This window comes from Zalophus californianus, chromosome 10 (assembly GCF_009762305.2).
Source record: "Zalophus californianus isolate mZalCal1 chromosome 10, mZalCal1.pri.v2, whole genome shotgun sequence".
Lineage (NCBI taxonomy): Eukaryota > Metazoa > Chordata > Mammalia > Carnivora > Otariidae > Zalophus > Zalophus californianus.
In genome coordinates this window covers 76,523,357-76,537,823 of record NC_045604.1, presented here as the reverse complement: position 1 = coordinate 76,537,823, position 14,467 = coordinate 76,523,357, and the positions used below count along the sequence as shown (strand labels likewise).

Sequence of the window (14,467 nt, the reverse complement as noted above, 5' to 3'; positions counted from 1 at the left end):
CAAGCAGGGGGAGTGGCAGGCAGAGGGAGAGGGAGAAGCAGGCTCCCTGCTGAGCAGGGAGCCCGATGCGGGGCATGATCCCAGGACCTGGGATCGTGACCTGAGCCAAAGAGAGATGCTTAACGACTGAGCCACCCAGGCGCCCCACTATATGTGATTATTTTAAAAGCACGTTTAATGGTAAACCTTGCCTTCCAAGAGAATTCTCTTATAGACATGCTGTGTGTCCAAAGTGGAAGAAGCCTGGAAAACCATGGGATCCACGCCTTGCATTTCACAGGGTCGCTGACACAGGTGGGAGAGTTGGTAAGGCGGGAGCCTACGAGCCCTGGTCCAGGTCGGGCCACCAAGTCACCCTGACTGTACTAGATTCCTGACTGGTCTCTCGGCCTCCCCATCCTTCCCAGGAGCACTCAGCATGGTGGGTGACCCCCCTGCTCCCAACCTGCGGCACCTGAGCCACAGCGTGGAAATGCCATGCCTCTGAGCAGGGCGGGGGAGGCCCTCTGCGGCCGAGCCCTGCCTGTTTCTTTGGTCCTCTCTCTGATCACACCACAGAATGCCTGCCCTCACCCTGACGTCATGCCTCCGGTTAGCTTTGCTCTCAGCCTGGACTGCCTTCCGTCCCTCCTCAGAGTCACTGCAGCAGTTCCCACTCAACCTTGAAGATGGAACTCAGGGACCTAACTTCTACTCCAACTTTGGGACCTGCCCTTTGTGCCTCTACAGCACCCGGGGTCTGCCCGTATTCCGGCCCCTACACTGGCTTGCTGTGACCTCTGCCCTGCCGGAAGATGAGCTGAGTGTAAGGACCACGCTTTGTCCACCCCCGTGCCCCTGTCACATGGTAAGTCCTCGATGAGCTTTGGTGGGGTTAATGGCCTCACGGTGCTTCCCGAGCCCAAGGCAGACTTATGCAGGCAGAGTAATCCCCCAAGGCCTCCCTAAGCGGTATGTAATTGGTGCTTAATATGTACTTGTCAGACAATGGCTTAACAAAACTTTCCAACCCCAAAAAGGCCACGTTCATGCTGATGTTTCCATTATAAATTTTTTTTTAATTAAGAATACTGATTAACACAGGAAACAGATTTAATTCACGGAATTGTGCATATGGTCATCAGTTACATTGTGACATGTTAATTTCTTTATCATTTATTGGCACTGTCAACAGAATACTGTAAACAAGATCACTTTGAATGTGTAAGTCAGCGGTGCTCCCTAGCTATGGTTCTCTACCATGAGCTGGTGTGTGTGTGTGTGTGTGTGTGTGTGTGTGTGTGTGTGTGTGTGTAGATAGGTATAGATATACAGGTATATTAATGTGCACACTTTTGCATGGTTACTGAGTGTCAGTAAAAGTTATAAAAAAAACACCCATTTATAATAAAAGTGAGGATGTGCTAAGACTTGCTATTACAGGACCTTGTTTTCTGTACAAGTGACAAGACTTGCTAGAGATAGTTACTAAAGTCTATGGCACTGATGGGCGATGGATTCATTCCCAGACCGTCGGCCACAGAAGCACTCCGCGGGCCCCGCCCTAGTCAGCCACCTGTCAGCTGGGCTCCCCGTTTTTACCCACCTCTCCCCCTACAATTGTGAGCCCTGCCGAGAGTCTTTTCCTTCAGATTCTTCCAGCTATACCCCCACCCACAAAAGAGGATGCCTCAGGAACTCATGTGATGCCCTAAGCCAACAAGAGCGTGTTGAAAATGGCTTAAAAAGTTTCACGAGAAGTAACTTCCCTTGGTAAGGGGTGAATAAGTCTGGAAATAACTTTCCAGGTAAAATGATTTCATTTCTCTATGATTGCCCCGTGGGAGGGAATAAAATATTTATAGCCACTCTCTGCACCAAAGAGAGTTGAGTTTCTAGTTGCGCCCTGGCTTGAAAACCTTTTGGACTCCGGGACCTTACCGCATGTTTGCACCCAATGCTAAAGTTCTCCAGAGAAAGCATACTTATGCCAATAAATGAATTACGGTTCAGTTTGCATCTGGTTTGTTTGTTCAATAAGGCCTTAATCTTGGGATACTGCCCGTGGAACCTGGATCCCCAGTGGAAGGTGTGAGACTGTGAACTGATGTGCCTTGAACGTGCTGTCCCCTTTTGTGTGACACTCCTCCTCGCCTTGTCTGCTTGGAGAACTCTTGCTCATTCTACCAAACCCTGCTCAAATGTTACTTTCTCCCCGAAACCTCCTGAGCCTGCCTGGCACTCCCTCTGATTTCCCAACGTTCCCATACATCTGTCACAGCAGTTGCTACTCGGCTTGGATTGCTGGTTGAAGAGTCTGTTGTCCCCGATGAGATGGGAGTCCCTTGACAGCAGGGACCATGTTGTATTCTTAGTGCTTAGCGCTGGGCCTGGGACAGGGGAGGGACTTAGCGAAAGTTCCATGAAGGAATGACAGAATAGAGAGATGAACATACAAACGAGTGGTACCCGGCACAGAGAGGGGGGGCAGACACCTCCGTTCAGCTGGCAGAGCCAACAGCCTCACACTGACACCGACACAAGTCCTTTTGAAAAGCAACGGTTAGCATGGACCACGAGATGCAGTGTGTGCGAGTCCATGGATCTGTGTCTGTCAAACATGCTACTGCCTTTCCTTTTCTACAAATGTAGGTCGAGGACCACTTGGAAGAGTGGAAGCAGAAAAGAAAAAGAAACCACTACCACCAGTTTGAGGTCTTTGGATGATTAAGTTATTAGAAGAGCAAAGTGCTGAACTGCAAACCCTGGTGTGTCCATCTCCCGAGACAGCCGAGCAGGCAGGGGGAGGCAGACCGCTTCCCTTGGGGCAGGGGTTACAGTGGGGCCTCCCGAGTCTGCCCACTAAACACCATTCCACTGCTGGGGGACAACCAGAGGCTCTTTGTAGGAGCATCGGAAGTCCAATCGGTTCCAAGAATGTCTCGCCTCCAGAAGAGGCCCCTTGGCCTCCACCACCGTCCAACTAAGCATTTAACTCATCTGCCTGGTAAGTTACATCCTGCTCTCCATCAGGAAAATCTGTAATCTGGAATGGCAAGTACAAGGCAACCACCTTGAACCAAGAGGCAATCTTTTCTGCATGGTGCTCTGGTGCCTTGAGTTCATGGTGCTTCCCTCAAGAAATCTAGTTCAGCAATTGGTTGCCCGTGCTGGAGCAGCTTTGCACAGCTCTGCCATCCAGTGAGGCCTGCTCAGGAGTGGAGCGGAGGACCCCGGGGCAAGGGGTCCACGGGTCAGACCCCTGATGCCCAGGGAGGCAAGGGAGGCAAGAGGAGGTGGCTCTGCTGCCCCAGGCCCTGGGCTTCCGCTCCCGGGCGACTGGCTTGTGCCTCTGTCCTTTTGGCTCCTGTGTGTCCCCGTAGATGCCCAGGCTACAGTCCCCCCCCCCCGCAGAGGACTGGGATGACATTTAACAGAGGGGACAGAGTTGGTGGAACGAAGGGTGGCGAGTAAGAAGTGCCATCGCTACCACCCAGAGATTCTCCAAGGCCAAGGCCCATCAAGAACGGAATTCACAGTTTAGAGGATCCCCAGATGCACTGAGTGGAGCAGCCCTAATCATCAGGAGGCCACAGGACCCCTTCCCACGCTGCAAGCTCCAGCCTAATGTTCCTACTGTCCTGCCTTTGTGTGATTTGTCTTGTCCTTTGCTGAACTGTGCACGGGACCTGCTCAGAGCTCCAGGGCCGGGTGGGAGGGGGTGACCATGTAGGGAGCCCGCATGGTCAATCACACAGTATGGCACTTGAGAGGGACTGGAACCCAGAAGTCCCAGCCACCATCCTGGGAGCAGCTGTTATTCCCTTCTTGGCTTCCAAAGACACTGCTGGGGTCAAGGTGGGCACATATATGGCCAGGACCCTCATGGCCCTGCCGAAGACGATGTCCAGGGCTCACGCAGGCTTTCTGGGCTTAGACCCACGTGCGTCATTGGCTCTGCAGGGAGGAAAATCAAAACCAGCCCCTCCCGCCTGTCCCCTCCCTCCCAAAGCCACCACAGACACCCCCTCCCCACAAAGAACCCTTCAGTTTATGCACTCGCCTCTGATACTTTAAGTGAAAACATGAATTAGGCAAACTAATCAATTTGACAACAGTTGAGATCAGGGCTTTCTCAGAGCGTAGTGGAAATGGCTTCTTTACTTGAAGTCTGCTAAGATGTCGCTGAAAATATTGAGGAACAGGTGCGCGTGGTGATCCCTGAAGACCAGAGTGGGGCGGAACCGAATGGATCTGTCCCCGCAGCCTCCCAACACCACGCCTGAAAGCAGAGGCGGGGGGTGCGGTCAGCGGCCTGGGCGCCGGCGGGGGGCTGCACATCTTCCTTCCGTCCAGCTTCCGTCTGTCCTTCCACCCACCCCACCGGCCGTTCTCTCCCTCCCTCCCTCCCACCTCGAATGCCTGCTCTGCTGCCCCTGAACCAGGCCCGCTGAGACCTGGCTTCCAGAAACTCATGGTGGGGTCAGGAAAGAAAGAAGCAAACGGAAGTGACAGAGTGCGGGCGGCCGGCAGCAGGTGCGAGAGGCACAGCTGTCACCAGGAGCGGTCGGGCCTGCTGATTTTAAAGGGCGTCTTGAGCACTGACCGGCTGGGTGTTCTGGTCAAGGTCTCGTAGCGCCCCTGAAACAGCTTTCTCATTACAGAGGAGACAAGTTACCCCTGCCCCTCGGGAATTCTGAGATGGAGCAGTGAAGGGGCTGAGTCTCTCTTGACCCATCTCAGGCCCTCTGATTGCACACTTTGACCCCCCTGAGCCTCTCCCGTGGCTTCCCATAGCTCAGGAAGAAGCTAGGACTCTTGAACGGGCTCCACAGGCCCATGTGACATGCGCCTGGCAGCCCCTCCTCACACTCCGTTCCAGACGCTTCTCTGCCTCTGTGGGCTCCATCCCGCCTCAGGTTATTACACACATGCCTCCCTCTGCCCGAATGCCCTTCCTCATCTTCACCTGGCCAGCCCTGGCTCACCCGGCTAGACCTAAGGTAAAATGCCTCTTCCTCAAGGAAGCCTCCCCTGATTTCCTGGTCTCCACACTTCCCCCCTCCCCGCTATTCCATCCTTAGCCTCCTTTCCTTCTTCCTAGGCTGCAGAACTACAACCGATGGTTTATGAAACGCCGTCTCACATGTCCCCTTCCTACTAGACCTTGAGCTCCTTGAAGAAAGGGCCCCAATGGTCTCGTTCCTTCATCATCTCAATTCTCTCCTCTGTTGGTGCAACTCACCACCTCAGTGAGTATCTATACAGTGAATGAATAAGGAAGTCTGCAGGCCACTTCCCCTTCTTTTTGAGAAAGAGCACTCAGACTGTTTTCAGCCCCGCAAACCCCCTGCCTCCCTGCACCCCACGGTGCACCCTCCCCAGGTGACCTGGGTCCCTGATGCGGCTCAGCTTCCAGTCCTGTTCACTTACCTTTGTTTCTGGCCATTAAAATGAGTTTATTCCGTACGGTTTCATCAGGAGTGTCGAAGGAGCAAAAGGTGCCTCGTCCTCTCACTCTGCTGATGAACTGGGGGTACCGGGCCTGCAGTGGGGGGAAAAGGCTGCATCACAGCCCATCACCCAGGCAGCAGCTGGGCTGTGAGGAGCTCCTCACGTGCCCCCCAGGGTCTGGCCTTCAGGCCTCTGCACGTCCTGCACGACGGCTGTGGGGTGACGGGCTCTGGCTCTGTACACATCCAGTCCTGAGTCCAGAACCCGCTCTGTGTCTTTCTCCTGATGCACCCTGGGGCCAGTCACAGAAGTGGCCCGTGCCTCAGTTTCCTCTTCCGTAAACCCAAGGATGTAAATGCTCTTGCCCCCCACAGGCTGTGGTGGGAATTTAGAGACACAAGATTTCTATGTCAGGCCCAGGGCTTGGCACTTGGCAGGTGCTCAGGGGATGTTAGCCATCTCTGTCAGCGCTTCTTCTAGAAAACCTGTGAATCTGAGGAGAGGACGCTCATCCTCACTCTAGGCTCTGCGACTAGGTACTGGGTTGAACAGTGCTCCCCTCCCCAAATTCACGTCCACCTGGAACCTGTGAATGTGATCTTACTTTGGAGTAGAGTCTTTGCCAATGCAATTAGTTAGGTTAAGGGGAGGTCACACTGGATTAGGGTGGCCCTAACTCCAAGGATTGGCGTCCTTACAGGAGGGAGATCTGGACAGAGACGTGGGCACATGGGAACAATGGGGGCAGAGGCCAGAATGCGTACCCACAAGCCAGAGGACACCCAGGACTGCTGGCTGCCACCAGAAGCCGGGAGAGGTGTGGGTTGGAATCTCCCTCCACGCCTCCAGAAAGAATCCCTACATATGCTGCTGTCTCGATTTCAGACTTCTGGTCTCCAGAATAGTAGGAGAACCAATTCTTGTTTTAAACCACCCAGCTTGTGGCCATTTGTTCCAGCAGCCCGAGGAAGCTACTGCAGTCAGTCAGCATAGAAGATCTTTGTTCTTACCCACTGTTGTTCATGCAAAGGAAGGACCATCGACAGGGCTTGCGTGACCCCAAATAATCTCAGGGCAGGGGTGCCTGGTGGCTCTGTCAGTTAAGCATCCGACTCTTGATCTGAGCTCAGATCATGATCTCAGGGTCATGGGATCAATTCTCCCTCTGCCCCTCTCCCTGCACTCTCTCAAATAAATAAATCTTAAAAAAACATAATCTCAGGGCATTGGGGGCAGAGCCAAGGGGCAAGTGTTATCTCACTGGTGGGAAGTGGAGATAAAGCCACATTCTGGTGGTAATAACTGGGCCCATATGTGTGCCAGGCACTTACATGCATGGTCTTGAATCCTCACTCCGCCAGCAGAGGAGACCATACTGTCTCCACAGGTGGGGAAACTGAGGCTTGGAAGTCACTGCAGCACTTCCTCTGTTCTTTCGGGCACCAGCTGACTGGCTGGAGGGTCTCATTTTACCCCTTCAGCGTCTGGGCCACCCGGGCATCCCCCAGAACATGGACTTTGAAGTCCACCAGAATCAGGTTCCAGTTGGTAGATTGGGTGCCATATGGAAGCTGTGTCACTTTGAACAAGCTAATGACCCCTCCATGCCTCAGTTCCCTCATCTGTAAAACTGGGATAGTAATGGTGGCTACACTCATGTATCCCTGCTGGACTTCACCCCACGGGCGACTGAGAGCCCCTGTTCTAGGCCGGGCATGCAGCAGGCGCTCAATAAACAGAGGCTGTTACCACTACTGACCGACCCCCCCTTCCCCACCACCCCTGCCATCGCCATTGGTGGTTCTGCTCAGGCCACGGGTGGCTCGACCCTCCAGCTCCGGGCAGAAGGGTTCTTTGTGACCATCAGCTGGGGGGGTCAGCTGACCTCCAGCCTCTGCCTGCTGGGTATTCTCCCGCCAGCCTGCCCCGTCTGGGCAAGTCCCGGGTTGGGTGAAGGGAGGGTGTCGGGCAGGGAGCACCACATGACAAAGACATGTGGTGATAACAGAGCTGTGCTGTCCCACGCGGCAGCCACGCGTGGCCTGAGATGTGGCAAGTGCCAGTGGAGCCGCGCTGTCCGTGTAAGGTCCGGGCTGGGTTTCCAAGTCTTAGTGAAGAATACGAAATCCCGCAGTGACTATTTTCTGTATTGACGGCAGGCTGAAATCATCGTATGGATGTAATGAGTTACGTAAAATACATTATCACTAACTTTGCCTCCTTCCTTTTTACTGTTGGTCTGCTATTAGAACGTTTAAAGTTGCTTCTGGGGCTTGTCCCGTTGGACAGCGCTGCTGGGAGTGGTTATGTGTCAGAGGACAGTAGCAAAAAGGGCCGAGGTGACACGTTGGGGGAATGTGAGTGGGGCACGTGCGAGGCTTCTCAGAGGACAGATGCCTGAACTTAAGAGAGCCAGGGGCTGGGAGTGGGGGAGGGACAGGCCCTACAGAAGCGGCATGGGAGAGCAGGTACAATACCATGCTGGCGGGTGGATGGTGGGGATGGTGGAGAGCCACAGGTGGGGGTCTGGGAGGGGTACCTGGAGGTCCAGCAGCCCCGTCAGCAGGGCCTTCCCGGCGTGTGCTGCGTTGTTCAGCAGGTCCTCCCGCTTGATGATGTTGATGACCTCAGCCAGCAGCAGGTTCTTGGACGGGTCCCCCAGCCAGGTGTTAAAGATCCGGTATGGCTGGAATGAGGCACAGGGTGTCGCCAAGGGTTCACACACAGGCACACCCTGGAGGGGCCCGCTTCCCTCAGACACATTTGTCCCTCCTTAGGGGGAGAGAAACTAGCCCAGCGAGCATCTACCAAGGCCAGGGAGGGTAACATACATCATCTCACTGAATTCTTTTTTTTTTTTTTTTAAAGATTTTATTTATTTATTTGAGAGAAAGAATGAGAGAGAGAGAGCACATGAGAGGGGAGAGGGTCAGAGGGAGAAGCAGACTCCCTGCCGAGCAGGGAGCCCGATGCGGGACTCGATCCCGGGACTCCAGGACCATGACCTGAGCCGAAGGCAGTGGCTTAACCAACTGAGCCACCCAGGCGCCCTCACTGAATTCTTTCCGAAACAACAACCCTCTAGCTAGGTGCTACTGTTAGGGAGACCAAGTCGGCCCATGCCCTGGATAATCCGTCAGTCCTGGGGCAACCACGACAGTTGGTCCTCAACTACTATAATCCTCATTTTATACAAGAGGAGCCAAGGTTCTGAGAGGTTAGGTGATTTGACCTGGAACATAGAGGTGGCAGAGTCGAGTGGACTGATGGTATTCTGACTCACAATGACCACAGATTTATTCCTCCATGAATTATTCAGGTATCAGTGCAGCCAACTAAAACACACTTCCCAGCGTCCCTTGCAGACAGGAATGGACATGTGGACCAGATCTTAGTCAAAATATTAGAAACATAAATGTGGGATTTCTGGGAAGGCTGATTTATAAAGACAAGAAGGGGGCCACTTTGTCCTTCCCTCCTTTTTCCTTCCTACTGCCTAGAATTGATATGTGATGGCTGGAGCTCCAGCAGTGATTTTTGGATCATGAGGCAATCTTGAGGGTGGAAAGCACATACAGGAATGGTGGAAGAAAAGATCCCGGGCCCCTGATAACGCTGTGTGTGTATGTGTGTATGAGAACCGCTCTGTATATCTGGCAGTACAGTGTAGTGGTTTAGAGCATGGGCTCCTCATTTGAATCCTGGCTTTGTCACTTAACAGGCTGTGTGACCTTGGACAACTCACTTAAAACCCCTCCATGCCTGATTCTTCATTGGTAAAATGAGAGAGAAAAATAACACCTCCTTCGTTAGATTGTTGTAAGGATTAAAAGGACATGAGAAGTACTTAGAACTGGGCCAGGCACAAAGCAGATGCTCAGTTCACGGCAGCAGCTCTTAACAACATTATCGTATGGGCACACGGAAATCAGGAGCCTGACAGTAGGCTGCGAGGAAGTTGCCCTGCACAGAGCTGGGTGATCATAACCACTGGCTCATTACATTGGTAAGAAGTGGGTGTCCAGGGGCCCTATGTGACCTGGTGGGGGTCCACTCAGCTCTGGGTTTGGAGAAAGGAGTGGTGGTGAGCCAGGAGAGGGCAGGCGGCTACTCACAGCATTGGGCCTGAACTCCTCCTTGTGGAAGAAGCCCCCGGTCATCATCTTCTTGCTGAAGGTCATCACGTCCGCGGGGTCAGCCAAGCCCCAGTGCTCATGGGCCCAGAACTTGCCGGTGCAGCCCCCTCCTGTCTGGACCTCATCCACCAAGAAGGCACAGCCATGCTGGCCGAGAAGGGAGAGAAGGGGCAAATCAACACCCACCACTGTCGACCAGCATCCAGCCAGAGACACACTGCCTTCTGGTCTGTGAATCAGGCCCCTGCTCCTGGGCCTTGCACAGCAGCTCCGTTGGAGCTGGACCTGAACCTGTCCTCAGACTGCTGAGCTGGAACAGGACCATAACATCAAGTATGCCCTGAACCCATGCACAGCGACGTTGCATTTGGCTTCAGGCCCCGAGCGAGTAAGCGGACTCCCTCTGAGGGCCGGCAGTCCCAGCAGAGAGGCCCAGACCTGCCTCCCAGGCTCCAGCTGTCCTGTCTGCCAGTTCAACTCACCACCCCGACTGCTAGTTACTGGGTATTTGTGTTTAGAGCAGCTCCTGTCTCACTGGTTGGATGTGCCAGTTGCACGTGCAAGAGATATTAAAATAAACATGTGATATTAGCCTAGAGTCTGCTCATTTTGCATCTGTTGATTGTGGACCACACTGGGCTGAAAGATGAGGTGGGGTCTGTAGAGAGTAAAGGAGGTGGCTGAGGCCTTCCCAGGTGTCCCTGGATTGGGAAAGTCCCTAACACGGCAGGGTGGAGGCTGGTTCTGCAGTGAGATTTGAGGGAGAAACTCCTGACCTTGTCCCTGCCTTCAAAGCCTCTATCAGTGAGGCCGCCGGGCAGCCTCTGACCATCTGGACGTGCGCGAGGACCCCAGAGCTAACCCTTTCCTCCAGAAAACCAGCTGAAGAGGGTCCATGGCCCCGACCAGCCCTGGCCCCATGCACTGACCTTCCTGGAGATGTCTCTCAGCTTCCGGAAGAAGTCGTCGGACGCATGGTTGTCTCCACCCTCAGACTGGATGGGCTCCACGATGATCCCGGCCACCGTCTTCTTCTTTTTCCGATATTTCACAATCAGATCCTCCACCTGCATTCCCGGGGGCAAGTAACAGTGGTTGGAGGAAGCCCTAGTAGGGCAGCGTCCACGGATGGGCAGGTGGTCCCCACCCCCTACACCGCCGAAGTGATGCCAGAACATGTGTTCATGTGCACTTCTGGTGAAGACTGTGGCATCTGTTCGGAGCTGCTTGTGTGGGTGGGAATGTGTCCTACTTGGGCCTGGTGCTAGCACCTGCGGGGGAGAAACTAAGGACTTGGGCCACAGAGGGACTGAATGAGACCACCCAGCATAGGGTCCGGCGTATGGGAAGCAGTTGCTGCCGCCACCCCAAGTACATACTATCACTACTGTATCGTTAGTGTGATATTGTTACTGGTAGAAGGGTCCTTTCTGTGCAGAATCTCAGATGTATATTTGTTTAAAAAAACGCTGATTTCTAGAAAAACTTCCATTACATGTGTAGCTAAATATTTCCCATTACATATGTAGCTAAATATTTTTATTGGACGGGACTGTACTGGACTCCATTCTCATCTCTCTTCTTTGCCACTAAGTACCCAGCACCTAGCACCTTGTTCACAGGCAGTCCGTGTTAATTACTAACTGATCAAAAAGGATGACGTGTCTAAGAGGCAAACCAGCCTCAAACCAGCCTCATTTGAGCTCAGATTCCAAGCCTGAAGAAGTTTCCGGTGTCTCTTTCCCAGCAAAGACTCCTTCCAGAGTCTAACATGGAAGCCCAGTATGCAGAACAGATCGAAGGAGGGCTGCTGGGTGCGGCGGACGCACCGCAACAGGGCCTGCTCGTCCTCAGTCCCTCCCCTGCCCCCGCTGCAACCCCAGAGCAGCCCTAGGACTTGGGAGAAGGCTGAAAAGCGGTGCACGACAGGGTCCTAGGTGTCCGCTTTTTCTATGGGCTGCCCCATATTCTCATAAAGTCCCTCTTGTTCTGGAGTCAGCGAAGCTTGCCCCCAAAGAAACTTAAACAATACAGAAATCAGAACCAGAAATGGGGTGATGGATGCCAGGAGGCAGAATCAAGGTGTCCCGTTACTTTTCCTGGTGCGGAACATGTGGGACACGACGCCTCTCTGTCCCTACGTCCCTCCCAGGGCCCACCATGCAGGTCCCAGACAGACTCTGCTCCTCTCCCCCCGGGGTGAGGACACGGAGCAGCGTTACCTCTTCCAGACAGCGGGCTTCTTCCTGCTGGTTCTCTTTCACAAACTCTTCCAGTGGGTATTTTAGCCGTGGGAATGGTGCAATGGGCCAGTCGAAGGAAGGGATGTCGATCTTGTGGATAGCTTTGGAGTGCGTGGTCGCTAAGCATCCTAGGTCAGCAAAACAGAAGGCGACTGGGCTTGGGGAAGTAGGAGGAACAGTCTTTGAAAAGGAGATCACAGGCAATTCAGGCCATGTCTCCCAACGCCCAGGGAGGCCTGTTGCCTGGAGTCCCTGTGACACCCTGATGCTGAAGCAGAACCTGTGTGTGTGCGTGCGCACACTCTGCTTTCTGGTTCATCACAGACTGAGCAGACTTCAAAGGCACAGAGCCAGGGTTTGAATGCTGGCTGTGCCACTGGTTGCCCTTGGCATGTTCCTTCCTTGCTGAGCCTCGACTTCCACGTCTGCAAAGTGGGAATAACAACCCCCCCCGCCGACCTGCAGAGGACGGTGTGGAGTCAGTGAGACACTACATGTGAAAACGGCCAAGGTGGGACCCAAGGTGACCGTCACTGCGGTTGCCACTGTTACTTGTATTCTAACTGCCACCGGGGGATCACACCGGTCCCTCCTTACCCATGGTCCTCCCGTGGAATGCGCCCATGAAGGAGAGGATGCTGTACTCGGGGCAGCCGGGGGCCTAGGACCAAGAAACAGTGGTGGTCAGTCACAGTCGTAGGGCTGGGGGACTGTACTGCTGACCCTGCGCACCTAGAGGAACACACATGTCTATCAGAAGAACCCGAGTCCCTTCTCAGGACCAAGTGACAGACTGAGTCCTAAGGTCTGCATCCAGCCCACAGATGTTCTGTTTTGCCCTTAAAGTAAAAATGAGATTTAATGTAAGTATCTAAACTTATGGCTTCTCACAAGTTCTGCATCACCTGGGCCCATTTTCCTCCTGTGGCCACAGCAGGTGGCCGAGCCTAAAGGCTGGGCGAGAGCTCGCTGCACCAGGGCCCAACACCTGCCTTAGGCCTTGACGTCACCTGCTGGGCTGCTATGGCGTTTGAGTTTGGAACTCCTCCTGCAGCCAGACTGCCCTGGCTTTCACTGCCCTGGTGGGCCAGGTGTCTCCTGGGACACGAGGCTGGACTGGGCATCTCACTGGAAGTGCCCCGGGCCTTTGGAAGGGGTCTGCAGAGCTGGGGCAGGAGTGGCACCCTCTTCCTATAGAGGCTGCCCCGGGCTCAGGAGGGAGCAGGAAGCCCCATGTGGATAGCACAGCAGCCTTGTTTCCTGAGCCCCCACCAGGCCAGACCTGTTTCCAGCTGCTTCACGCAGACGACTGGGGACCCAGAGATGCTGGGAGGCTCACATTGTGTTTCCTCAGGCTGGCTGATCTCCCCCAGGTCCCTGAGAGCCCCAGGGAAAAGCACCAACCCCCCTCCTCCCCTCCAAGCAAACTCTGGAATACCCTCCAATCACTGTCCTTGTTTGCCCCCTGATGCAGCCATGGCACGTGAGCAATGGGATGTATAAATGTCGATGGAACAGGATGTCCATGGGGATCAGGTGAGAAGGAGGGAGGGCACGATCCACTGTTTTTAAAGATGGCCAGAAGGAAAAAGAGAATGCTTAAGGTTATGTAGGTTTGTGTGAACACACAGAAAGGAGTGGATTAGGAAAAAAAAAATTTAAGGAAGCATGAAAAGAAATTAAAAGCAATCTTACCACCCAGAGGCAACCCACTGTAAACATATTAGCAGGACTTCTTCCAGTAATCTCCTGTGTATTTATTTACATGGTTGACAGCACAGTGTCCATGCAATTAACATCCCACTGTTTTCACTAAATCACAGCACGCATGTCTCCAGGCCAAGAGAAACCCTTTGTGACTGTTTTTGCCGAATCTTGTGGATGTATGCAGGGGGTCATTGAGTTCAGTGGCTCTTGATTTTTTTTTTTTTTTTTTAATAGCAGACACTTCTGTCTCAATCACTGAAAGGGGGAGGACAGGCCTGCTCTGGTTGAAGCTGGTTGGGGAGCTTGAGATCTACCCACCTGGTTCTTCCTGTGTCCCCACCCCCACCCCTCATCTCCGACACTGGCCTCCTCGGTGTCTCTGTGGACGAACCCCTACACTTCATTCCCCTGTCCCCATTACTGGATATATAGCTGGCTCCCAATTTCTCCTGGTTATCGAGACTATAAGCACCAATGGGCTGAATGCCCTTGTACATGCCTTTGTGCTGACATTTTGGATGATTCTGGAGAGTATATTAAAGAGCTCCTCAGACAGTCACATTCAGGCAGCTGTCCTGGGAAACTGATGAGTGCTAGTCAGGAAGGGCTCCACTCAGCCTTGATGCCAGGGGAATGGACCAGGGAGTAGGAATGCTTGGGAACCCCTTGGTAGGGACATGATGTATGTGTCCCTCCCAAATATCCATGTGGAAGCCCTCACTCCCAATGTGATGGTGTTTGGAGGAAGGGCCTTTGGGAGGTGATCAGGGTTGGATGAGATCATAGGGTAGGGCCCTGGTGATGGGGTTGGTGCCCTTAAAGGAAGAGACCCCAGAGTGCCTGCTCTCTCCTGGACACATGAGGACATGGTGAGAAGGCACTGTCCACAGGCCATGCAGAGAGCCTGGCCCAGGGAACGGAACTGACCTTGACCTTGGACCCCAGCCT

The 14,467-nt window shown here is 53.7% G+C and overlaps 1 protein-coding gene and 1 long non-coding RNA gene across 5 annotated transcripts in view; one reads left to right on the top strand and one right to left on the bottom strand.

Annotated features, from left to right (window-relative positions):
• Positions 1 to 1,037: 1,037 nt before the first annotated feature.
• The window catches only part of ABAT (4-aminobutyrate aminotransferase), an 82,498-nt gene continuing 69,068 nt past the window's right edge, over positions 1,038 to 14,467 (bottom strand). For 2 of the 4 annotated variants that reach the window (XM_027611995.2, XM_027611996.2), the window contains exons 10-15: positions 12,410 to 12,473; positions 11,792 to 11,940; positions 10,499 to 10,636; positions 9,549 to 9,716; positions 7,973 to 8,119; positions 5,542 to 7,593 (exon numbers count right to left, since the gene is read on the bottom strand). In XM_027611995.2, coding sequence (XP_027467796.1) covers positions 7,297 to 7,593; positions 7,973 to 8,119; positions 9,549 to 9,716; positions 10,499 to 10,636; positions 11,792 to 11,940; positions 12,410 to 12,473 — 963 coding nt within the window. In that variant the 3' untranslated portion in view covers positions 5,542 to 7,296. The other 2 variants (XM_027611997.2, XM_027611994.2) reach the window with 2 other exon arrangements.
• Positions 4,268 to 9,536, top strand: LOC113932700. Its single transcript, XR_003523107.1, has 3 exons — positions 4,268 to 4,982; positions 5,084 to 5,231; positions 9,155 to 9,536. It is a non-coding gene; the product is annotated as an uncharacterized LOC113932700 (long non-coding RNA).